Genomic DNA, 27,607 nt, shown 5'->3' on the forward strand with positions numbered 1-27,607 from the left:
TGATGAATTACTTGTGAGAGTGAAAACAGACACAAAAACTCTTGCGGGGGTGTGAGAGATTCCAGATTAGATTAAGGGCTGATAATTCTATATCTAAGGAAACTGTGCAAAAGAGGCTTTATGTATTGTTGCACAATACAGTACAATTATAATTCCCATGCATGCTGGTGTACTGCTTTGCAAGAGGAATTTCTACTCCTCCCCTAGCTTCAGGAATAACAGCCATTACCAACAAAGCCTGCTCAAGCACACGGAGGCAGAGTTTGCCACAGGGCATATCACTACAATTGAAAGTGGCACATGCAAAAATGGGAAGTGGGAGGAAGAGAGAGGGAGGGAGGGAGGGAGAAAGAGAAGGGAAATAGAGGGAGAGAAAGAGAGAGAGAGAGGCAGAGTCACTGACAGAAATGAAATAATAGAGAAAGCAAAAGTGTGGGCTTGCCAAGGAATAGAACAAAAGAAAGACAAAAACTGGATGCAGAGGACCATGATTTTCTGGGTGTATGAATTCTGTAATAATGCAAGGCAACATCACACAAGTATCCCTCAACAGCAAGAAGATATCCTCAGTTGTTCTTTTTTCAGGCATCCAGCCCCCTTGTTTTGGAGATGCAGACATGCCTGTAATAACTTGCAGCCTCTCCTTTCTCTCTTCCCTCCTAGATCTCCACCTCAACCCCCTCTCTGGGCCGGTGTACAAGCCAGACAGACCTTGACCAGGCAGCGTTGGTAGAGCATGGGGAAAAGGTCACTTCCATAAGACTAGCTCAGCTCTGTCACTCCAACTGAAAAGGTCAAGTGTGTTCCCACTACCTCTGGTCCAAAACCAGAGTGGCCCCTCACCTCAGGATAGGAAACATGCAGTAAACATTTTCTGTATTGGAGAAGCTCTGGTTTTTAGGGAGGAGCCCACTAATCAAGTCATAATTAAAAGTTTAAGGATAATGGAGAAATACTCAATAATTTTGATGTTAAATATAAACTGCATTCTATTCCATTCTCTGCTTTTAAGGTCGTTTCGGAGAAATTGGCGAGGAAAGTATTTTTTTCTTACAGATTACTGGTATCAATGTACAGACTGTGAGTCTGAGTACTTAAGTTTTTTCTTTTCTTTTAAGTTGCCGTAGTAACAAGTGTGCAGCTTTAGGTTAGCTGTTAAAAACAGAGTTTTATTTTCAATCAAGCATTTTATGAGAAATATGTTGGTTTTTTTATAATGACGCACATATATTGGTTCAGCTTATTCTCTCTGGGGATAATGTGTTATTTTTGTGTCTCTTTTATTCAGGTAGAGTCACTTGAAATCAAAGCAAGAAGAGCTTTTTCCTGATGTCAGGGTGTGGGTTGGAGCTCCATTTCTGTCTCTGTGTTCTCCTGAAACCTTCTGGGAGTTGGGAGCTGAGGGTCACATGTCGATGCGGTGTCTGTATTAAATGTGTGCATACATACATTTGCACACATGTAGACAGAAAGGGCCCTGTATACTGCCAAGTGATGAGGCCCAACATTACAAAATGAAACACTATAGGGCAAACTTGCCCTCACTCCTGCCCTTTTGTGACTTTACTGAGCTCAGGCAGTGTTTGCATTGAGCGGTACATTTCATTAGAGGCTTCATGCATACAACAAGGAGACATTAATGCATGGGAAGCTTAGGAATATGAGCGAGGAACTAATTTATTCATAGCTTCTCAATCGAAGGAAGGATTCCCCTTTTCTTCTTCTCCACAGCAGGGGCTCATCGAATGATCGCCTTCATCCCCTTAAGTGCAGTATATTATATGTGTTAATATATATAAACATACACACACACACACACATACATATACACACACACACACACACACACACACACACATAAATAAATCATAATTACACCACAATATAGAAATAGATATATGTGCCATCCTGTGTGAGCATGCCTACAACTTAACAGAAAATGATGAAAAGATAAATACCTAAATAAAACTAACCTTAATCAATAATAGTTACTGAATGCCTAAACTGAGATAGTAGCTAATAGAATTACCATTTAATCCAATGTCAGTGTGAAATGTGGAATTTTACATAAATGCTTAAACTTTACCATCCTGTTTATCCTAACAAAGTCCTCGGGTTTCTTGGCCCAGGCTGGCAAGTTCACATCACAAACAATTGTCCTGTCCTCCCTCATCCCCAGATGGTAGCCGTTACTGTTGACAAACATCTCAGGGAGGTAGTAGAACTCGGGAATCAGCTCCTGTGTTTCAAATGAAGAGAGATGTTGAACAGCTGCATGACAACGTCTAATTTTTTTACAGTTATTTTCCACATATCATCCACCAACAACTCAGCCGTGAGTGAGAAATAACATATCTACAGACAGAGCCACAAAAAAGAGGTAAAAAAAAAGACTCTGTATTCCACTGAGATACAGTGAGAATTCAAGGGGAAAGGTAACACAAACAACCTAAACAGCAGGCCATGAAAAGGCAGTGAGAGGTGCGAGTGCAGTTATTCCAGGCAGAGGTGTTAGGCGTGTTAAATGAAACTGGAACTGTTGTGGGTTTTTTTTCCTCTTGGTCTCTGGGCTCTTGTGATGGGGTCAGGACCTCCCAGTGGAAGATAAGTTTGTAAGAAACCCCAAATCCCCCCCAATAAAGCCTGGTGGGATTCCATATATTTGAGCAGAGACACATGCATATATATATATATATATATATATATATATATATATAAAATGGAGTATACTTTGTCACTCCATTTCTATTAGGCTTAAGCATTATATCTGGATACTATTTTCAGTTGTCCAACACAGCATTCAATAATCTACTTAATGTAACACTTAGCTCCAAGACAAGTTTTGAAAACAAAAAAAATTTCAGAACGCACTCAAGTGACCATTATACCAAAATAAAATTTTGCAACCCCCACTGCATCCGGAGTTAATAATGTTGCAATTGGTAAAAAAAAAATAAAAAATCAACTGTTATTTTTTATAGAAGTTATAGAACTACTGTTTCATTTGAAACAGTTAAAACCTTTTCAAATTATTATCTTTAAAAACATGATAATACTGGAGAAGAAAAAAGTGGAGAAGACTGATGCATAGGCTAAACTTAGGTTGCATGAGTTCAGGAGAAGCCCCGAGGCACAGCCACAGCTCCGGCGAGACAGTGTCCTACTATCACAGGGTTAAGATCTCTGGACAAAGATTTGAGAACAACCATGATTCGTTCCATCTACAGTTACTCACTGTTGCCTCTAGAGGAACAAAGTGATGTTACGGCCCTGGCTTATCAGTCATGCTGACCACAAGAAGGTTTAACATTAAATAAAGGTTAACTTTCATAGCATGGTTAAATGAATTGAATGAAATGAACTGAATTGAAGATTTATAATCATAGTTGCTGAAACAAAACCAGCTAATACTACTGTTATGCCTGTTCAAGAGATTAAGTAAGAAAATAAGTTTAAATTATGTACAGTCTGATTTTGCAGTCTCCAGTCTGATCCTTTATCCTCCTCACTGCAAAACTAAGAGGGAATGAATGAGTCAAGCCTCTACACAATGAGGCACATGCACACAAGGAATGTAGATCTTCTGTCTCTGTCCTCATTACAAACACAAGCACAAGCTAAGCTAAATGAGCTCTGTTTCTACACCTGAACAATATTTTAACTGATTGTAGAAAGCATATTTTGCAGTCTTTTCTGATGTGATTCTGATTTAGTTGTACCATGGAGTTTTATATTGCCTATGAGGTTCATAATGTACTGAGCTTTTAGGACTCCATAAATCTCATGGCTGAGAAGAGAGTCAGCATGACAAGGCACAGGCCAATAACATCGCTAGTCTGCTGTTGGTCACATTTCACCCTCCGCAAATGACAAGTCAAGGAGCGAAGTAGCTATTCCTCTATGCTACATACACAACCACACTTTTTTCTCAGCTTTTTTCCTCTTTATGAACTTCCTGCTGTAACTCACCACCAAGCCGTTAAACCTGCCAGCTCCGTTTTCAAGCCACCCTCCCATGGCAGCCATTAATTCTGCAACAGCATCGTAATGGGCTAACAAGTCAATCACACGAGGCTTCATTGCTTTACACAGTGTCACCTTAATGACACGTTCGTCAGAATCTGTCACCAGTGGAGTGCTGCTGGATTCCGTCAGACAGCATGGTGGCAGACAATGTGAGTATGTGTATAAGCATGTGTGTGCCCACCGTTTCCAAAAACAGTCTATCCACAAATGGGTGCAGTGTAACAGAGTGGTGCACACAGACTTAGAGAAATAAATGAGAGGTATGGATGCACATTAATGATGGGGTGGTCAAGGAGGTGAGTGCCTGGTCGGTTCAGGGTTGTTTCCATTTGACTTGCTCTTTTAGGAGGTCATCCCCATCAGGGGTTCAACATCCTTCGGTCTTGTCGTCATTACTGCTGGAGGAGGCTGGGGTTAATGAAGGAAAGACCCTGGTAAAAACAAGCTGCCTTTTAATCAGACACCTGATGGCCTGGTTGGTGTACTGGGCCGTAGCTGACCTTAACCCCTGATTCTCCCCTCTCTCTCAAGGTGTCAGTATGTGTCTGTTTAAATGTTTGGCTGCTTTTCTGCTGGCAACAATGGAAATAAATGTATCTTATCATGGAAGAAAACTATTCTTTAAATCCCAATGCCAGATTACTAATATGAAAATGAGTTGTAAAACAAAGATGAAATGAATTATTGCAAAAGATACAGGCAAGATAGTAATATTCTGTAGGGACGCTGCCTCATAGTTTACGTCTATTACAACACGAGTCAATGAAACAGAGTCTTGAATATATTCCTCTGCTTCTAATGCATTATGAAAAACTCCTGATAATCCAGCATTGTCATTCGTGATGTAATAGCTCTCCTAATAGATCAGGAACAGACTTATATGTGTAAAAACAAATTCAAGCAGACATACTAGTAGTAGTTGAAAGTAGGCTGTATTTGTTAACAGGGGTGGCATTTGACTACTCTGGCTTGCAGCTTTGTGCCTCTGCCTCACATAGATTTTTTTTGCTGCTCTCACCCAGTAAAACCCCTGTCCGTACATAAAAGACTACATTTTAAATAGGTTTTGTCATTAATGCTTTATTAATTGCCTGGGGCAACACTACCCAATACAGGGTGTGCTAGAAATATATGACACTTTGAGGTCAGTGCATATTCCTGCTGCGTGTTATGCAGTGGGCAAAATGGAGGCATATCAGCAGGGTTCAGCGTTTTCTGTGACTGCTCTGTGGATTTGCAGAGGGAGGGCTTTGTCTTTCTCTCAGATGCAGCCTTTGTTCAAACTCAAGTGCTTGCAAGCAGAAATATAAGATCACTCCACCTCCAAGATAGTTTGTTTTCTCCAGGAGAAAGCAAATGTACTGAAGATATTCCTGTATGCAGAGGTTCTTTGTGGTTCACCCTTTGGATGAGGCATTTATAATTAATGGTATGTATTTTTGGTGTAGATGCACACTAGCTGGGGAGGGGAGGATAGTGAGTGAGAGACTCGGTATGGTTATATTGCCAATTAAAAATACTGCATAGCTGCAAATTTGCTGGCAAATCCATTCTGCAATATGATATGCTTTATTATTGTTGTTGGAATTGGGTACCTAACACCCCCCCAGGCCCACAACAACAGTGTAAAGAACATAACAAGCAAGGGAAAACAGACAGTAATGATTAGAGATTGAACCTCCAACTTCCTTGTACTGTAGGGCACACAATTTCGATACAAATGTAAATGTGAACCACATATTGTTTTTGCTTATGCGCTCACCTTCACATCAGAGGTGTCCCTCTGACAGTTCCTCCAGGAGCGAGCGATAGCTGAAAAGGTGCGGTCTGGGTGGTCAAATTTGTTATTACTGGTGCAGAGGAAGAATGTGGTGAAGGGCTCCTGATGAAAAGAAAAAGAGAGAGAGAGAGAGAGAGAGAGAGAGAGAGAGAGAGAGAGAGACTGATCACAATCAAAATTGAAAACAATCATTACATTTTCACCGTATTGCATCAGAATTATATTCCACACAGTAAGATTTTCAGTTTATGAGATTACCACACAACACTGTATGACTGTTTTTCTTTTCTGTGAGATCTCTGTATAAATCAGCCACTCCTCGTATCCAAGCCTAAGGGAGAATTAATTAGTGTGCTTCCTGAGTACAGTGAACTATAATGATAATTGGCTCATATTTGGTTTTCTCAGTCTGAGATGACGACCACTGCTGGTTGAGCGGATGGATCACTCAGCAGAGGAAGAAAGGGATTGTGGGAGCAAACCCACTGAGGGCAATCTAACTGCTGTCAGGGGAACTCAGTAGTTCATCAACCTCTTTCTACTAATGATGGGGGAGGAGGAGGAATACAGTACTAACTCTGCATAAACCTCTTTCAAATTAATAAGCTGACTTCAAAATCAAACGGCAGCTCAAAGAGGTCACTTAGGTTAGAAGGGCCTGTTTTGTGGGGAGCAGAGGGAGATAGAGAGACAGAGAGAGAGAGACAGAGAGAGAGAGTACACGCCTCCTTCTTCTCCTCCAGAGTAAATGAGGACAGTGCTGAGTAACCTTGATGGACATGTCTCTGGTGCTCACTCGGTTGCCTGAAACACATAAACCTGTCACAGCAGCCTCTGTAAATCATTACCCAGCCACTCTTTATTTAGTTCACATATGTTAGTTTACTGGCCTGTGAAATGTGTTTTCTGAGTGCCATTGGACTAACTCTGGCTCAGTCAAATTGAGATGTCGAGCCGTTTCCTGTGCAGAAGCCAACAGACCTCAAAGTAACAGCATCATCAAGTCTGACAAGTGACAATCAACTAATGTGGACTCAAAAATGAAAAGCTGTCTGAGAATGTGGGTCTGACTTCATTCCTATTCCAATGCTTGGCTAATCTAGGGATTTTTCAGTGCAGGTGCTTGAAGAGGTTATTTTACTCACTATTCTGATGAGCCACTGGAGGGTGGAGGTAGCTGTGGAGTAGTGGGAGTTGTAATGACAAGGTGGTATTTGATCGTCTTCCCACGTCTCAAAGCGTTCAGCAAAGAATGCTGCACGTTTTGGATTGAGAGCACCAACAGGCTGAAGAGAAAAACCAACAGAAACAATAGTTAATTAATTTGTTGTTTTTGTCAGCTGTGTGACCAACACAAAAGTTCTGTCCTTGCCTGTTGATTGTTAAATAATTTGATCACCATTACCATTTTTTATATTTTGATTGATTTTGCCTGTGTTTGCTCGAGGCAGTTCAAATGGGGATTCAAAATTGTGTTGTTTTGAACAAAAAGATTTAAACAGACATTGTCACTGGTCAATCAAACTGTGAATTAACACACAAACAAAACACGCAGCACGATTTCACATTACAAAGACTGATAAAACTATCAAGCTAAATTACAGCAAATACTGTACATACACAAAACAGAAAGCAGACTAAAACCACCTATTAAGCCCAAATTTATCTCTTTTTACCCTGGAGGGAGATGTTCATATAAAAAAAAAAAAGGTCAGTAGAATGTGGAACGCCATGACAAAGAACAAGCAGTTCAGTACCTACTTTCTTGAAAAGGGCTCCCAAAAAAAGACACAAGAAATATATTAAAATGTCAGCGTGTCCAGTAGCTCACTGGTTAAGAGTTTAGGTAGAAAAAATTAAAGAAAGGTACGAAGCCAAGACTCAGTCAGTGAATCTTAGTCTGTTGAGGCTGTTCTGAATTTTCACTAAAGAGCAAGAGAATCTAGATCTTAGTATATTCTTTCTGGCTTATCAATTAAAAATAAAGTGAGGGACAGCACAAAAATTTTGAATATATTGTTTTCATCACTGTATGCCCGTGTGAGCGCTAATCTGGACTGAAGTTCCTTCCCATTATGAACGCATGGAATGATTTAACTTAGATTGCTCTTTCGTTCAGTCAATCATTTACATAGTAATTTTTTTTTTTTACAATTATATAAATGATGTTAAAATCTTTCCACATCGAAACAAAAACACAACTGCAAACTGCAAGGTTGAACATATGTGTAGCACATATATCATTAAAAAGCATGACCTGCCTTCATCTGTTTTTCCATTTTTCGTGTTAAAAAGGGAACAAATTAAATTCCTAACAGAGCGTATATCTGATTGCGTATTATTCTTTGTGTGAGTTTTTCTTCTTGCATTAAATTTTTTAATTATTGCTCTCAAGCTGCCACTATAAAATCTATAATGCATCTGAAGCAGAATATGTGTGAGTCGGACATATTGCTCGTCTTCTGTTTGCTTCCAATAACCATCATTATCATCATGTAATGATTGATGTGGGGGGGTTAAATTAATTGTCGAAAACATACAGTATTTGGATACACATTTTATATTTATTGCTTATCTATTCCTTCTGTGTTACATGTAACTAACGATAATCCTGTCTCATTAGTTCCCTAATAGGCTACATGTGACAAAGACAGCAGAGAGGCTGGGGGAGAGTTCAGGGTGGACAAGGAGCTTTACTCTGGGATTTGTCTGTCGGACCCCATTACTCTCCTGAACCCTAAAAGTTCCTGTTGTGCTGTCTTCTGTCTGAAATTTACAGGTTTATGGTGGTGAGGGTGAATAGAATAGCGTGCTGAGGAAGGAGGGAAAAGATGTGAGTGTCTCCTGCTAAATGTTGTAGGTAATCCATGTGGATTAACCCTGGCTGACCTGATTTACACCCAACACACCCACTGAGCCAAGCAGTTTACTCAGCACTGCTACTTCCATTTGTGTTCTGAGGCCCTCTGGGCCACTGGGCACTGCTGATTAAAGTTACCAGGATGATAAAGGCAACATTACAATGGCAAATGGTAGATATGAATCAACAAAAGTTTCTCTCACACTGGAAACAATATCAAAACAATAGGCAAGCCTTAAGACAGAAAAAAAGAAGTGTGGCTATGAGAGGATCATATTTGTATTAACTTCCTTGGTTTGGCAGTTGATGGGCAGTTACATATTTTTGAGACTGTTAACAGAAATAACACAATGAAGTCCTAAATATTGAGATATTTCTTGATAAAGCTGCTGAACATTTAGGAGTCAAAATTACACGTGGTTGAAATGGGCTCTTGGTCAGAATAGAAACTGATATTTACAGGAATGAACATGGAGATGTATTTCATTCCAATCGTATACTTTAGTTAAACTGTCTAAACAGGTGTTAAAATGAATCCAGTGGGTTTTTTCCCCTCTTCAGCTGAGCAAAGGTGAAGCTTAAGAGTCATCTGACCTAGCGTGCAACTTTGCACTGCCTTCAGATACTTTTTAATGATGTTTTTGTCCTCTCTGTTGTTTGAGCTGTTATGTGAGTTTTAACTCAACACTTGCAGCACCCTCCTGACATTTTACGCCCAAGGCAACTGTCGAGTCATCCCCATTCAACGCTGTGTCTGTCAGTCAGTTACTGAGTCAGTTCACTTCTGAAAAATCATTTTAGCATCATTAACTAGAACATATTGTGAGAATTGGTGTTAAATTAGTAAAGTCAGCCACTTTAGCAGTACCATTATGCTTATTGAAGGGGAGCATGTCATAATCTTGTAATATTATAATATCACCACAGAACTATCTATAATATATAATTATCATATACTGTATATCTAATGCAATAATAATACAATTAGTACTTCATTAGCAATGTAATATTACAATATGTTAAATCCCATATGCTAAACAATACACCACACTTGCTCAGCAATGCTGCACTACATGTTGCATGTGTTTGTTTAAATTTTCTCCTCTGTTTGCTATTTATGCTCTGTATTCCTCTACATTTCTCAGGAATAAATCCATTGATTTGAACAATTTAATGTAAGTTTGATTTTATTACAATCGACGTGCTATTATGGAGGATCCATGAATATTACTTATGTTCGTATCATTAAACCAAGGCAAAAAAGAAAACTCTAAACTAGCTTTTGAATAGTAAAGTTCAGAACTTCAGATTGTATAAATTGTTAAAGGAGCAATAAATATCCTGTCAAGAAAAGCATTTCAGTGATCATAATGAAATTTCTAATACTAAAGCATTCAAAGAACTGCTGCCTGATTATGGTGAGGATATAAAGTAGAAAAATAATGAAACTTCTTCATTTATTCATGTATTTATTTTATATTCAGATCAAACCTTGGCTAGTAAGGTTCATTATTTAACCACAGTCTCACTAATGACCTCAATATTGAACTGACACCATCACTGGGTATTTGCCCTTTGGCGGCAGTTTAATTTTCATGTGTTCTTAAGGCAACAAAATTACCCTCATTAAACATACGTTTAGTGGTGAATAAATTGCTTTCTCTGCCTTTTCAATCACTGAGTCCAATAAGAAAAGCCTCAGAGGCATATTGGCAGTCAATATTAATATACTCAGTATGACTGAATCTGTTACAGAGGGGGAAGGGAGGAGGCGAATGTAATCAATGGCAGCTTTTTACCTGGAAGCTGCAACTCAGAGGTCAGAAGAAATAAAATACAATTCCTGGATTCAAAATGGGCAAGAGACTTGAAATAAAACCTCTTTAGTTTACCATTATTTAAATTTCACTGTTATTGCTTTATCAGAGCAGAGTCTGTATTAAATAGCAGTGCCACAGAATTTCTAGTTCATATTGAAGATAATGGTAATATCTATGTGTGGCACAACGCACACATACCTGAGACACTAGGTCAAAATTAAATGGGTCCAGGTTTTTTTGGTTCTTCCTTTGAATTTAATGGCAGTCCACATCAACGTTAGCACAATTGCACAGACCGAAAGCGAAGTTTATTGAGATCTGCATAGATTTATGGGGTGATAATAGCCTCACATGTGACGTCTTGGCCCAGCTGGATCACAGTGCAAGCCAAGAGACGTCTAACACTCCGTAAAACCACCACTAGTGTAACAAATGCAGAGTTGATCTGTATGAAAGGTCTGGGTAAGATATGTGTGAGAGAGAAAGGAGGAAAAAGGTGACTGCAGGTAATAGTAATCGGTGTACTGATGATATCCTACGTATTTTAGGTTAGAACACAAAGCTCTGACTCATCATGGCACCAGAGGAAGATGAAAAACAAACCATTCAATGTTATCATGCACCAAAGTTTTTGATATGGATTCTACATCCTATCTATATCCTTAAGTGATTTCACAAATTACATTTCCCATCTTTAAATATTTGCAACATTCTATTTCACTGCCATCGGCCTCTTGACCTTTCTTTGAGTAAACAAACCCCAAGAACTTATTATATCTTTAGTTCTTCTATCTAATTCTGTTTTTCTTCATACATGAAGCAAAATATAATCTCTTCTCTTGTTATGAAAATACTCGGCTGTGTAAACATTATCATGAAACATTCCCTATGTGGTTTCAGTTGAGATAAGAACGCGCATTTTGTTTTCTAGAAAAATTGAGTGTGACTGAACCATCAGATGTTAACAAGTTATCAATTGGCAAATTCTCAGCTGATTAAAAACAGTTTCATGTTGCAAACACTGGAGCAAATCAAGTGTAGTCCATCTTTATAGTTCAAAATCTAGTGTAAAGATATTACAAGGTAATATTACAAGGAGTAAGGGATTTAATTTTAACGATTCATGAAATCAGATCCTGCATCCTGGAGACTGTTCTCGGTCATTATCAGAAAATTGGAAGGAAGAGTATTTTTCTGAACATGTTATGAACTAATATCGCTCAGATTTCTTGAGTTTAAGTGAACAATTTGAAAGAACGACATTTCAGCTCCTGGAAACCATCTCAATCATATTGTTGATCTATGATAGAGTTTCTATTTTTGATTTTGAATTGGAGGGAAAATCATTGGTAGGTATAGATTGATTTCTTGGAAGTTCTTTTTTTCAGCAGTTGCAAAGAACATTTCTGAGCAGATTTTGATGATACGATACTCAAGATCTGTATCCACACAGCTTCCTTGGTGAGGGGTTTGTGCTCTCTGAGCAGTTTATAGTTTTGTTATGAAGTTTGTGTTGAGATTTAAACAAAAAAGACTTAATAAGAAGAGAAACTTATAAAAGTGTAATGACAAGACCATTGTCAGCCTAGAAGAAGAGTCTGAGAGAAACACTGTTCCCACACCATGTTTGTAAAAAAAAAAAAAAAAAAAGCTCTCCCAACTGCAAGAACATGAAAGCTTGGCACCATGTCACTACAACACAGTTGTTCCAGGGCAAATTCGAGCATGAAGTGAGAGGCCACTACCAGGTGCATTCATCATACCCTTTATTTTTCAGAGAAATCCAATTCCAAGTTATACTGAAATAGCACTTTCCAAAACACTCCTCCAGCACTTATCTTTTGATTACTCAAAGATAGCAAAACATAGGAGAAGAACTTATGATTGACTGGCTACTTAATGAGAAATAAAAACCTATTTATAATAAAATAGTGTGAGCACATCAGTAAATTTGTAGTGTCTTTAGTCATGTCATACTCAGTATCTACTGATGAGCCCAAATCAGACTCTGCCTCCCTCTGTTCAACAAAGAATAATCACCACTTTCCTTTCCTGGAATCACATATCACACTGATCACAAATATAATACCAAGTTACTCCAATTTGAGTAGCTTTTTAGAATAACACCTGACCCAGTGAAACACATCAGCACAACTAAACATATGCCAAAACTTCAACCTAAATCAACATCATTTCTGGTGTCGCCATCCAAGGATGTATGAAATGAACGTGGTTGTTGATGAGTGAGTATGCACAGAGTGCCTCCATTTGTCCAGTTATAGCTAAGATACCCTCCCATGAGATGCATACTGCATTTTATATTTCAAAAGAAATTACATTACAGCATGTTGCTATGGTGGCCTGTCAGGAAAAGTTGCAGTCATTTATGCTTGCCTTGTCAGAGGAGGGGCTGCATGCAGCCCCAGTCTAATGCAATCAAGTTGCTCCAACTCAAAATAAAGCAGATGTGCTCCCTAACAGCATGAATGGAAGTAAGGGCAAAGAAAGCTCTAATATGGAAGTACAAGTGTGGAGGGGATCTTCACAGTCTCTCTGCATTACTCCCTGGTCTATTCCTGATCGCTTTCGAGTGCTACAGTAAAAACCTCGACAAACGATGAAAAGAGTGAAAATTTCTGAGCATTCAACAACATCTGCATTCTTTTAGTTATTTTAGGAAACGACAACAATGTTTTAGCTGTTTGGCATTGCTTGGGCTCTGTCCTTTGTCAAACATTATTTCATAAAGAAAACTATAAATGTCACTCAGGGAATAAAGAAACACAGGGTTTAACCAAACCTGCTTCTTCCGCCTTCTTGCACAATTATATGAATTTCCATCACATCATTTAACAGCTATGAGGAAGATTAGCTTCCTCTTATCTATCAACTGCTTGTCACTCCATCAAGAAATAATCATTAGAATTGAATGAAACACGTCTCTGCATGAATGTTTCCGAGGTCCAAATATGCAGAGCTCATGCCTGGGGCAGTGTAACGTAGTGTTCAATAGCACTGTTCAGTTGACTGAATGCCCAACTACCAGATAATTGTAGGTGTGTACAGGGGTTTGGCAGGAAATAATTTGACACATCAGCATGACGCTCTAATAGTCAAAACAATGTTGTCCATCAAGTGGCAGTCACCTGAAATTGACAAACAGGTCTCAGATGTGTGGGAAAGAAAACCTCCTTACGTGCCATGGTGCAATAATTTGAAAATAATGAATATAAAATATGAAGCTTTAGTTAGTTTGCAGTCTATAATTTAGTAGCAATTAAACATTAGCTTGATTCAGTCCAGTTGCAGTTAACATGTATTTGGTGAAGATTTAATAAAATCTGAAACATTACTAAGATGAAGAAAAATGTTTTGATTATGATGCCAAAGTGAAGTTGACCTTGAAAATACAATCACTTAATTATTTCATGCCCTTAGACGTTTGTGTTAAATTTTGTCATAGTGTGTAAATTCTAGAGTTGTGACCAGAAATGTCTGTCCTTGATCTTTGACCGTCAAAAAATCTTTTCAGCTCATCTCTGACTCCATGTGGATGTTTGTGACAAATGAGGAGAAATTCCCTCATTGGGTTTCTGAAATACTGCGTTAATGAGAGTGGGGTGGATGGATGGACGGATGACTTGACAATATAACTCCTCCAGGGTGCTGTTGTTGCCAGTGACGAAAGCATAGGAAGGACATGGATTCAAACTGATTTCAGCGTTTGGGCTGGGGAGTGCTCCCTAAAACTGTTTTGGCGGTGACAGAAAAATGTCAATTGTACTATGTATCAAATACAATGACAAGTTCTTACTCTGATTAAAGACGTGACTAGACTGTTCTTAATTTTTCAATCTGTGTATATGGGATACAAAAATTGAAAGACTGAGAACTTTCACGTCTTTTTTAAATAAAAAAAAAATGTAAAAGAGATATCCTTGCTAGTGTTGGTATCAAAACTCACGTATTGTGTTGGTGCACTTGATTTATTAACAACACACAGCATACGTTGTATATAACCACACCTGCTACACGTACACCTCCCTGATATAGTCCTAATATCCACAAACAGATCTATAGAGACTGTGTGGCTAGCTCTTAACCCATAACTGAACAAAAAGATGGACGAAGGAAGAAGCAAAGACAAGTGTGGGGGCCTTTGTACCTCCCTGGTACACTATACTATGGCTGTGAACTTTTAGAGTTATAAGAGCCCCGGGGTTCCAAGGACAACTGTCAGGAGACACGGGCTGTGAACTCATGCTAATGAAGGCAGCTCAGCCCTGTAAACAGCATGGGAGGATGTCACTGGAATACATTACAATACATAACTGTCTCCCCGGGGCAGGAGGGTTGCACATGGCTCAGCCCTGATCGTCCCCCCAGCACACACAGATGCGCGCTCGCACACATACACGCACGCTCGCACATGTACACGCGCATACACCATGCTGTTTTCATCCCACCTGGATACCCCACAGGTCGGAGCTGCCCAAATTGGACAAATCCATAAATGATGCCAACAGGAGGCATACAACTGAGCAAAATGTTAATAGTTTACATAGATTTGACCAAATGCTCAAAAGCAGTGTGAGTAAATGTTTCAAATTCATAAAGACTCTTTCTGACTTGTTCGTGATTCTTTGATTGCTTCATCATAACTTTGTTCTTTTTGTTTGTTTCCGAACATGGCAGACACATGGCTAGTAAAGCTGAAAATTGATACAAACTGTTGGAAAAATGAAGCGCTAAGTCTGAATGTCTGTGCTGTTAGGGAGCAATAAAGTTGGTGAAAGAGAGCTCAGACAGGAATGTGAGTGTTTTCAGGTCAGTGAGCTGTAGTGTGAGTGCAAAGGAGAGAGAAAGAGGGAGAGATAGTGAATGGGGGTGGAAAACCAGTAAACCAGGCCACAGTTTGCAGCAAGGCGATCTGCTGCCTTTTCCCTTTCAGGAAAAGAGAGAGAAATCATAACGCTGAACTTTATCCCCCAAGGTTGCAGGGCATTGTTGTCATTGAGTCTGAGTACTTGTGGGTCTGGGTTTTGGCAGTGTTTGCAGAACTACTGCACAGCTTGATGCATTTTTGACCCACAACACTGCTGTGCTTAGGACCTGGTCTTATCTGTTCATCAGCCTTGAAAGCGGTGAAATTCAAGCAGAAACTAAACCTCACTAGTAGGAATTACTAATATTGTATTCCTACAATTAGCACCTGTACATGTATGCTAATGCAAGGCTAAATGATAATTCAAGCACATTTTGTGCTTTGCTAAATTTCTATCTTATGTCGAAATGAAAGGTTCACAGCAACCTGCTATGGAAACTGACAAAATGAGTAACTCAATTTTTTGGCCACCTGGGGGCCTGCAGAAACAGTTTTCTGAATACAGTACTGATAAATTGTCACTCCCGTCAACAAACATATGCTTATTTAAACATTGAACATGAGCAGCATTCATTTGGGTCACTGTAATTCCAGTATTCACCATTTAGCTCTGCTTTTGGTCTCAAACAACCCTTCATATCTTAATCTCCAGTAGTTACAAGCTAGTTACTCTAAATCACTGCCCATCAGATATGAATAGTCTATGAAGATAATGGCCAAAATTGGGAGATTTCTGGTGTAGCCAGCTAATATCTGAGCTAAAACTTCCTCTTACTGTTTTCCTTTTATATTTTATGGTTAATCTTATAACTTGATGGAACACAGCTGGAGATGAAAGATGACATCCAATTTTGGATTGTTTCAAACATAATAGAGGAATGCATATTAACCAAAAAATTATATTGCTGTCAGATGGGCTCAGTCAATGTGTTCCACCTTTTCCACCTGCATTGCTTACTTAAACCTGATTGTTTCTATAGCCCTCCTCCACTACTCCTCAAATCATAAGGGGAAAGTACAACGCTTCCAGATTCTTCTTTAATGCAACTTCTGTTTACAGTGATTAGCCATTCGCTAACTGTGTCTGTTTGTTATTTGGTGCTGTGCACCATCAGTGGCCTGCTTCAGATGAAAATGCTGTGATTTGGGCAAACAGCAACAGGAATAAATTTAGGGGGCAGCAAAACAAAAAAAAAAACAAGGAGGGAAATTTGGATATGAAGCTCTTTGGAATTTAATGTAACTGTATTAGTAATTCACCTTGGTCAAACAACTTTTCACAGAAAATTCTTGTTTATAGGCAAATGAAAATTGCAAATATTGTGATACAACTTGACACATATATTTGTATCAAATCTTTAAGTTATTGACTGTGAGAATGCATAGGACCCTAAATATGGGACACATACAGTGTACATCTATTTTCCAAAAGCCATTCAAAGCTTTGAAAGTAGACACTGCAAACAGTGTGCTGAGACAAGAAAGAGAAGTCAACTTTCAGAAGTCAGATGAGTACATTTTAGGATGATGCATTATTTTTTTTCCACTTTCTGCATTCCACCTAAGAATTTTGACAGTGCACATGGCTGTTTTTACCATTAGATATGATATTATTTTATGTTATTGGCCTCAATAAAAAAAAAAAAAAAACAATCACAGTGGCAAGAGCCAGTTGCTCCTGCAAACTTCCTCTCTGTTTCCAACTGAGAGGAGCATGGCCAACTGGCCTCTGTACCTTTGAGAGATCTCTGAAGTTCCCAGGCAAGGTCAGGTCCAGCTCCTCAGAATCATAGTTTGTAAGAACCCAGGGAAAGACCGCATACTGGTTCAGGTCATTGTATGTCCTCCCTAGACACACAGAGCAGACAGAAATCTGTGAGTGATGAAGGGTTAGAAGGGACCAGAGAGGTTGAAAACGGGGTAGGGTACACTCAAGGCTTCAGTTTCTTTGGGGGATCAGCATGCAACATTCCAAAAAGCCCCCCAATCTCAGAGCCCTCAATCAGACGCACTTCCTGTCTCATAGGGAGTCTGTCAGAGAAATACACACTCATGGCAAGCTCTGCTACATGAGAATGTTGTCTGCGCTCCCATGCCTTTTCCTGCTGTGTACTGTATCAACAGACTGTGGGAGCTATGGGGGCTTAAGGAGATGATCCTAACTTTGCATTAAGTATATCTAAGTGGTGAGGAGTGGATGAAATTAAAAAAGATACAGATTCTTTTGGGGGCCATGACTCCACATGCCTAGGAAGTCAGTGCAAGCCTGAGCTGCTGATTGACCAGATGTGAATTATGCTCTTGCAATAGGATTATAGTTTTCAGATGGCAAAACGTGTCATAGGAAATCTATGGGAAAATCCACGAGCATGTAGCATTTTTTCATTTATGTACTAGTTTCCCTTTTGAAGATGACACAATACAGCTGTGAGGTCAGGTGTTGGCCAGTTGTTATCCAACACTGGAATAGATCTGCTATAGATGGTTCTTTTTAATGCTGTTCATAAATCATGGTAAAAATGTGGACTCAAAACAAATTGACAGTAAGAATGACATCACACACTATGAACATAACATCTTGATTACTCCTTTGAAAAGATTACAACATATTTCCCAGAAACATTTCACATTTGTGCTTTTTTATTAGTACTGTTACTTTAGTAGTTCAGACCATCTTTGAATAGGAGGTAATGTTAATTACGATATTTCCTTTTATTGCATCATCGAACAAGAGTTAGTGCAAGAATGAGTCTTGCACACATTTGCATTTATAATCCTCCACATTTCAGGATTTATTGACTTTATGAAGTAAGATCAGCTTCGATTAGCAAGTTCAACCAAACAATGGCTTTTAAGGTGACATTGCATTTCTACCACTGAGTGGCCACATTTCCAATCTAGGTTTAATTGAAAGATATGTAAAATCAAAGCTACTTTATCAAGTAGTTGATTAACTGAGCATGTGATAGTGTCAGATGGCTCTGTCAGGGTGAGAGCATCTGCAGAATAGCTGCGGTCTTGTAGAAGCTGGAGAGCATAATTATCCAGGTTAATGCCACATATTGAAAAGGAAGCAGCCGCTCGAGTGCAGATGAAGAGTTGGGGGTGTTGGTGTCGTTAGACGTAGTTGTGCTGAAGAGTTAGGGTGGCAGGATGTTAATAACAGTGGAATAGTGTTTAATTAGAAGACCACTTCCCGTTCGCACCTCTTCCAAGCCCTTCACCCAACACCTGTCTGAAGCCCCACACAGCAATCTGACATTCCTGTCAGCCCAGGTCATTATCAGGGATTTTTAATGAATTTTGTGCATGTTTTTGTGTCTGTCTTACATCTAATTAGCTGACAATAATGGATCGAACTCAAGCATGGACTAAATATAAATATGCATGAATATGCAGCGAGACAGAGGATGACACCTCTCAGCCGAGTAGCGTGCAGGCGTTGTTGCCTTCCCTGTTAGTTGCAGTTCAGATCAGAGAGTCGACAGCAGAGCCTCTCAACTCCACAGACACACATATGTACGCTCTCACAAAGCCAGGCACTAATTATCTGGCAAAATCTGCTGCGCCTGCTCTTTGCTTCAAACAGCAGACTATGAACAGTGAAGTGTACCGCGTAGAGGACCGCTTAAGGATACCATGGATTCTTGAACAAATAGAGCGTACCAAAAGACTCTATGGTATGTTTCCAGCGTCACTGACACATAACGTTTATTAATCTTGACTGCTAAACCTTAAGTCATGAAACTCTAATGGTGAAATGATTCACATAGATAATACATCAAAACACAACACTTTCAGTGCTTATAAATTCTGTTCGGATAACGAAGAAAACAAATCAGAATCGATCTGTTTAACTGATGGCTGTGAAAAACGGATTTTCATAGTTTCAGCTACTTCCAATTTACAAGCATCGGGTCTCACTTGGGAGTCTTATCATTGTACAGCAAGAGAGAGACATACCTGCAATAGTGTTGAGAAACATGAGATACTCAAAGTTGGAAATCTCTCGCCTCTGCCAGCGCTGGGTCATGTTTGAGGATTTGAAAAGCTGCCGAGGGGTGGCAAGGGAGATTCGCCTGGAAACCATTAAACCATGTATCAGACAACAGACAGAGGGCTGGTGTTACTTATGGATACTTTCAGACTGTTATATTTGTAAAATTCTAAAATGGGAGAGCTTGTGTCTTACTGTGTTGAAGGTATGTTATCATCAAAACATTTTCTTCATCATAATAAACTGATAGAAGATTCAGTATTTGATAACCAGCACTGTCCTACCTGTCAGTTTTAGAATATGGGCCAAGAACATAAAATGTCAAGGTTGAAGCAAGAAAAAGGATTTTATACCAATGCATTTTTTTTTACTCCGGTACATTGAATGAAAGCAAGGTGAAAATCAAGGGCCCTTAAATTTATATACACATTGTTAATTCTGAAAAAGTGATTTATATTCATCTAATTACCATAAGACTAAAGGTAACAGGCTTGCTTTGTCGCTGTGTATAAATAGACCTGTTAGCACAATGGGGGGCCAAAGGGAATCGGTATTTTTCTCTCTGGTCAGTTCCTGTCTGTGGCTCTGCTGTATGGAGTTTTCTGTTAGAGAATTAGGTCAGTTCAGTCAGGGTCAGTGAACATCCACTTCAATGACTGGAGCAATGGGACTTCAAATGACTCTGCTGCAGGCCAAGCTGCACAGATGCTCCAACACAAAACAGAGGCGATAACACAGGCAATGAAGGAATTAAAATAGAAAGATCTATCTGTGGCCTGTTAGTTTTCTTCTTACATCACTTTTGGAAGTGTGACCCACCTATCTTGTGGGAGTCCATAGCTGGTTCCCACTCCTACTCTAGGAAGACTGTAGACCACTTTCTTTACTGTGGCCTGATCAGGAAAGTTGAACAGGACTGATGCTGTGAACAGGAAGATATATCACTTAATAGAGAAGGGAAAAAAATGGATTTCAAGCAATAATTGGCACTTCACTTACTTCTGTTGGCCATAAAGACCTCCATTGCGGTGTTCTGCAGAAGGTAACGTCTGGAGAAGACTGCACGGATCTCACTGAACATCCACTTCCCATGTAAACCCTCAGTATATGCTAAGACCTGAGAGAGAATGACATTTTTCTCATTTTTACACAAGATATTTTGACTTGTCAAAATGGAAAAAGCACAGATGTTACCAATAACATGAGTACTGGCCCGGTGTTTTGTGTATACCATGAGAGTTAACTAATATGAACAACAGGACAGCAAAATAGAATCATTAATGTAATTATTTACACCTGTGCTTTTTCTAAGACTGATACTCTTTTGTCCGAAACACTATCGGTGAAAATCCTGTAAATGAGGGATCAATGTTTATCACACATTGACCGTCTTAGTTCTACTTCCATGTTATTTCTGTAAAAAAAAACACTCCCGTCAGTTGTTGAGCAGCTTCATTGTAAACATTACCTGAGTATTTGGTGAATAACAGAAAACTATTGAAGTTCATGATTCTATCCCCCAACTAGGAATGAAATCTCATAATGGGAAGCTTTTTTTTCCCCAAACCATGACAAAATCATGTAGTAGTGTTATTAAGTGGTTAGAAGATTAAACATCAACATTACAGAATATGCAGTATAAGCCCAGTGTTTCCTAATTGTAAGAAAACATCTGTGAGGGATTATAATACACTTGCCAATTTTTTAAAAGGTACATCTGGATAAATGATTCCATTCATGTGAATTCTTTTTTAGAGGATACTTTGAATATCTGCAGTATGCAGACACCTAAAATCTACAATCATTTCAAACAGTTTCAATAAAAAAATTGAACATTTTTATCCTATGATAACTGTGATAATACCGTTTTTTTTTAATCTAGGTGTACCTAATAAAGTGACATGGGAGTGAACTCCTATCTATCTATCTATCTATCTATCTATCTATCTATCTATCTATCTATCTATCTATCTATCTATCCATCTATCCATCTATCCATCCATCCATCCATCCTACAAATGCAGGAGATTGTTACACACATAATTTTAAGCCTTCTCCATGCATGTCACAATTGTTCAGTTGGGATTATTGGACTAAAAGCAAGTGTCAGAGACTGAGCCCGTGGGTCAGTGACACATAAATAATCAATAAAAAAACACCGTGCCAAAGAGAGGAGATGGTAGACAAAGGATCATTAGTGCATTCACCACCACTGGGACTGCAAGTCCATAGACAGAAAACTAAGGCAGTTGTTCTGACAGGTGAGAATGGTCCCCTCACACTCCTTCCTCTTTTTCCATTTCATTTCTCTCTGGCTGCACAATTTTGTCCAACAGTATGAGCCTGTGAGCAACCTCATCAACTCCCCAGGTTATAATCACACATTGGTTCAGTTCAGAAAAGAGAGTGTGAGCGAGACAGAATGAAGATAAAACACAGAAGTAAGGGGGTGAGACCCAACACTACATCAGAGTGGGTATTGTGGCTGTGGGGTGATTGAGGTGGGTTAGGCAGGGAGGGAGGGGAGCAGAGTGAGATGTTAAGCTAGGTTAGGTCTGATGCTAATGCTCATTTAAAATAGAGACAGGCTGGAAGAGTGCAGCGTGAGCCTGGCTGCCTTAATTTCTCCCTGGAATAGCTCATGCCTGACCTCAGTGCCACATCCAAAATCTCCTGAGCTCAATTAAAATTGGATTAGGTGGAGATGCTGGATGTGCAGCATAGTATCTCCAGTGCTCTCCTCCCAGTAATGCCCATGTTTGACACCTCTGCAACCCCCAACTCAAACAGTTGTCATAGAGACAGCACGGCCCAGAGGATGCAGCACGCCGAGTGGAGGGGGTGAAAGAGGAAGGGAGGTGAGATGGAGGGACAGCTACAGCTGCGAGTACACTACTAAGGGCCATTGGCAGCTGTGTAATAGGAAGACTCGCTTAAATCCTTCTTTTTCTCTGCAGCCAGATGTTCTAGAAGTCTTCAGTGTGCTATGCTGAAAGGAAAGTCAAACAGATATGCATCATAGAGGGCATCTGCTTGCTCAGTCAATGCATAAGTGAGCTGTTGAATACATATTAACTCCTCTAAATGTGGGGAGGCTGAATTATATTTGGTGCAGTCTCCATTATTTTCATGTTTTTTTTTATTCAACAAGGCCATGCATTTGACTCCTGAATCCTAAATTTGTATTCTATAATAAATGATACTGCGCTAGTAACACACCGAATAGCACAATCATCCGTTGTCATAGGTTATCTATTAATTGTTTGCATAATATTTTAGCACTGTTTCTTTTTGTTACCCAGCTTAAGTGAACATTTTGCTGCTGTGACAAAGTACAGGCCAAAGGGCTAGCTGTCAACAAAAGAGAGGCTAAAGAGGAGAAAAAAAAGAGCTGATTTCAAACAGCCCAGATCAAAAAATTTGTCATAACAACAAAGCTTTGGTCTGAACCAACACACAGGGGCCCCTGTAGACTTAGAGATTTGACAAAGCCCAGCCCTCATTTTTGGAGGCCCAGCTGTAAAAAATGCCATTTAATGAACCTGTCTGCTGAAGCTGTCCCCTGCCTGTCAGAGGTGTCAGCCAGTGACAAGCGCTGGGGACGGCCGCCTCCAGTCACAGACAGGCCTGCCAGCTGGAGGCTTCGGCCCCAATCTAATCACGCCACCAGGAAGGGACCAGCGCTCTGCTCTTGGTCTGTCACGCTCAGGGCTGGGGGAGCCGTGAGGGGGTGGGAGAAAGGGTCTGGTATGGCCGACAAGCACAGCCTTTTGTTTCTACATAGGTCCCTCCATGCTGGCTCATTAGGAGCCAAAGGCGCATGCGCAACTCTGCCAGCTGCAGGGAGATACCTCTCCAGCATAATAGCCATAATGCAATTTAACGTCTCTGTCCTTTATTCCTCATCCCTTTTCTCCCTGCTTTGACAGAGGGCAGGCTTCATTCTGCCTGCAGAACATAACAGGTAGAAAATGGAAAATATTTTGACAGATGAGATGAGGAGAGGCACAGGTGACACCAGTATTTAGACTGAAACTCATATACAATAATGTGTGGAATCACAAATGGAGCACATTATGCTTTAAAGTGAGAGGAAGCCACTTCATACATGGACATGGATTCTAATCATTTCTGACTTCCAAACAGCCTTAACCACACGCTGGCTGAGGCACTGTGATGGATGTTATTAATAAATCTAATGAAGTATTTTCTCTAAAATCTGATGCAATTTCTTCCTATTTGGAACAATATAATCCCTTTCCATTGCATTTAAACCAAAATAGAAAGAAAAAAAATTAGCAAAACCTCCAAGCCAGCATGACTGATATATTTATATGAGACTATATAGCACGGTGACATCCCAGTATCAGAGCACCTCTGCTACATTCTCCTCAGATTTGTCTAATAGGCTTCCACTGTAAAGCCTCACAAATGTAAGGTCCCAGGCGACCAGAGAGAACAGTGTGGTGGAAGAATAAGGGGAGGATACAAGAGGCGGTTTCATTTTGAGTGATATGACTACTCCCCCAGGAGCAAGTGGGATGGATTTCACACATGGCAATTTGGAGGATCAGCACACACTGCATATACTGTATTCAATGGCTGACCCCAGGCAATATGGGCCAAGTCTGTGAAGAGGCTGAACAGTTAGAAAAGGCAAAGATTGCATAAAGAATGCATAAAGATTTGCAGCACAGTCACTGACAAAATGGGGGACTGGATCGTGAAAAGAAGAATATTTTATTGTCTGAAAGTAAAAACTCAGGTAATAAGTAAATGGGACAAGTATGTTTAACTCCTAAATAAAAACACTGAAAGTCAGTTTACATCACCCTTGTATCATCAGGTACGGGAAACCCTAAGCACTAAATTACAACCTATTAAAATTATATGGAGATAAATTTAGCATTTTTCTGTTTTTCTAGAATTGTGTACCTTGAATATCACGTAAAGTATACTCCTACAATATATCAAGATGCTTCCAACTTCAATTTTGTAGTTACAAATTAAACCTAAACTGAATTTCTAAATATTTGCAGAGGTAAATGAGAGTTTAAAAGCTGCTGTAATTTGTCTTTGGCTTTTCAAATGCACATAATCTTTCAGCCAGATATCTCAGGTGTTCACATGCTGCAAAGTAAAGTACACTAATGCCAGTACATTTAACTTATAAAGCTGTGCTCAAACCCACACTTTCCTTTTAGCATTAATCCTTTCTACATCCTGCAAAGATTTATTATGTCTCTTGAGCATCAAAGAATGTTTATCGTCACATCCTTCCTTGTGTGACAACTGTTATGAAGTGTAGAAATATAAAAATGCGAAAGATTCTCACAGATTATATGGTAAAAAAAAAAGATCAGAATTCCACTTCCACCCTCTGAGAGCCCCATATCTCAACTTCAATAAAGTAGCAGACTCCTAATGCAGGTATTGGGGGAAAACAAGATACAGATTTGCATAATCAGTGTCACTACACATTTGTGAGGTAGGTGGAGTGTGGCAAGATGACACAGCTTTGGTGCTCTGGCAAGACCAGTGGGATAAAGGAGATGAATATGCATTAAATATGCTGGCAGTTCACTGCCCCAAATGTCCAGCCAAGTTTGTCAATAACATTTATGTCAGAGATGGTATTTCACGCACATTAGTGGGCCCTGCAGCGCTGTCTTCAACACTGCCATGACAGGACAGGTGGGAGGAGCCATTTTTCTAGCTTGCAGTTTCTTCTTAAAAACTCAAAGCTCTTTAAACATTTTGATCTGTGCATGTTAAAATGTAAAGACTTGAGAAATGCATGGAAAAAATGCATAAAGTTTCTTAAATTACCACTGTGCTGACATCTGATTGAAGTTTAGCATTGAGTCAGATGAGCGGTTGTGACAAACAAACCCGAAAACAAGTTTTTTTGTTGTTTTTTCATGCCTTGTGTAGTGCAGATTTACAGCTGTAGGTCTTTTGTATTTAATTCAGACAGACAGAACTGCATGTCCATTTTCATATAACCCTATATATATATATATATATATATATATGTGTGTGTGTGTGTGTGTGTGTGTGTGTGTGTGTGTGTGTGTGTGTGTGTGTGTGTGTGTGTGGATGATATCCTTTTATTTGTCCAAAATACACATTATATTTGTCAGGGGAGTTTCTCAGTCTCATATTGTCATGATCTTCTTAACATTTTTTTAAAAAAATATTTTTTCTAATTAGAGCACTGACAGTTCAGGAACAGAAAACTTGGCATCTTCTGAGCTTTGTTTTTCCAAAAACAAACATAACCATAGCGTAATGATGAGGTTATATGACTGACTTTTGCAGCAGTGTAGTTAATTATGAATAGTATTTTTCAGCTGCCTGTAATTTTAATTGAGCCCACTCTAGGTTTGTAGCACATAAGCAGACAAAAGAAACATCTGAACTTGTTCAAGTCGTGACTCCCCCACAGTCACATCCATGCATAGACATCAACACACTTAGCAAACCCATCATCCAGATAAACAGCTTGCCTTTACTAAGGAGCTTGAGAGAAGGGATGCAGTCATTTGGTATAGGGTCTTTTCAGCAAGCTTTTCTTAATGGGACTTTTTCAGGGACTTGTCAGCCTTAAAATGACTGAAATCTTCCTGGCCTGCGTACCAGCTTCCTCTAGCTGCCACAGAGAGTGCCAAGCTGATCGCTTTAGATCCCACTTATCTTTTTCCTCTTTTTTGTGGTGTGTGTGTGGGAGGGATAGGGGCTCAGAGCAAGACAGGAAAGAAGAGGAGAAAGAACAAGACAAGGATGGAGAGGCGGAGAGACAGAAGAGGAGAGGGACAGAAAGAGCAAATGGTTAGACGGGAGGGCTTGATGAGCAATGAGTGCCTCACTCGTCCTCAATTAATCTTGTCTCTCTACCTTTGCTTTGGCGCTTCCCTTAGCACCAAGGTAATAACGGCACCCTCATCCATTATCCTTTTATCCTTGTTATTCACTGGGAATTGCTTAATAATATGTTACAGATTTGTCCTCCTTCATATAATTCTTTCTGTCATCTGCAGTATATCATCTAGAAAACACACAGCCCCCTTCCTGCTGGACGCTCTTTGAGGATTATCGTGGGTGACACCTTCGGGATGCAGCCAGCATCTGGAGCATCATTTTTTTAGGCATGAAGTGGAATTACCCTGACTTATCTGTCATTGCCAAAAGCACAACAAGCCATTCAGGGCCACAGCAAAGGTGGAACAGGTTCTTATCAGTGTCTATAAACGAGGGGGCTTGTGAATTTATGCAAATGAGGGCCTTTGTCATCCATCCTCACCCCTTAGGGTTGAACAGGACTTGCAAGGGATGATAATCTGGTTGTTGAGTGCACTAGATAATTTGTACTTTATCCTCGTGTAATTATATAGTTTAAATCTTTTTACCAATGCTAATCCTACAGCATGAGGAAGTGTCTTAACTGTGTCTATGGTTCTTAGCGGCACTAGTTAGCGTGTATCACACTCGCTCTCATAAAATCACGTAGGAGGAGTGCAGCACTGATGTAATTACTCTGACTTTCTGTAGCCCATGCTATGAATCCGCACATATCATTTTGATCCACCTTAGCAGGCAGGCAGAAAGCCAAGCTAGCAGCCTTGGGCTATGAGAGACAACTCAGAATAGGTGAAAACAAGCAGTGCTAAAAGAGCCCTCCCCATTTTTGTGAGGAAAGCAAGACAGAGGAAACTAAGAAAATGGCTGAAATTAGTAAGTATAAAAGGGCAGCTTTGCAAAGCTTTTGAGGTCTTCCTGTTGTCCAGGGGGAATCCAGGCCATCTTGTGTGCCTGCCAAAGCCGACAGCCCCTGACAAGCTGCTTGGCGTGCTGTAATTTGACTAATTACATTGGATTAAACCATATTAATGCAAGCTGTTTTCTCCAGGGTCACTGACCCACCCAGTGTGTCTCTTGCTAGTATCCCCCTTTTTGATGCACACAAAAGACACAAAAAAGGGCAGACTTTTTTATTTTACAAATTCTATAAATTTGCACTTATATCAGAGATTTTACTGAAATAATGGGAGAGCAACAGAGAGAGCTGCCTACATTCTGAAGAACATCACAACTTTTTGTCTTATTCTGGAGGAAAATAAGAGCATAGGGAGGACTTATATGTATTTAAATGTTAGATGTTCAAAAAATATTTTAACGACTCCACATCCATTGCCAACGCTTATTGTAATTTTGCCATTTATGAGGTTTGGTCATACTA

General features: G+C 39.6%; 1 protein-coding gene across 4 annotated transcripts in view; it reads right to left on the minus strand.

Annotated features, from left to right (window-relative positions):
• The window catches only part of LOC147254950 (neurobeachin-like), a 180,945-nt gene that overhangs the window by 20,632 nt on the left and 132,706 nt on the right, over positions 1-27,607 (minus strand). For all 4 annotated transcript variants that reach the window (XM_086216541.1, XM_086216540.1, XM_086216539.1 and 1 more), the window contains exons 40-46: positions 20,368-20,485; positions 20,188-20,290; positions 19,335-19,450; positions 17,107-17,219; positions 6,952-7,092; positions 5,789-5,908; positions 2,087-2,239 (exon numbers count right to left, since the gene is read on the minus strand). In XM_086216541.1, the coding sequence (XP_086072667.1) occupies positions 2,087-2,239; positions 5,789-5,908; positions 6,952-7,092; positions 17,107-17,219; positions 19,335-19,450; positions 20,188-20,290; positions 20,368-20,485 (864 nt within the window). The remainder of the gene's footprint in view (positions 1-2,086; positions 2,240-5,788; positions 5,909-6,951; positions 7,093-17,106; positions 17,220-19,334; positions 19,451-20,187; positions 20,291-20,367; positions 20,486-27,607) is intronic.

Source organism: Aulostomus chinensis, chromosome 10 (genome assembly GCF_037954235.1).
Source record: "Aulostomus chinensis isolate RoL2024-O1b breed Wild chromosome 10, RoL_Achi_v1.0, whole genome shotgun sequence".
NCBI classification, from domain to species: domain Eukaryota; kingdom Metazoa; phylum Chordata; class Actinopteri; order Syngnathiformes; family Aulostomidae; genus Aulostomus; species Aulostomus chinensis.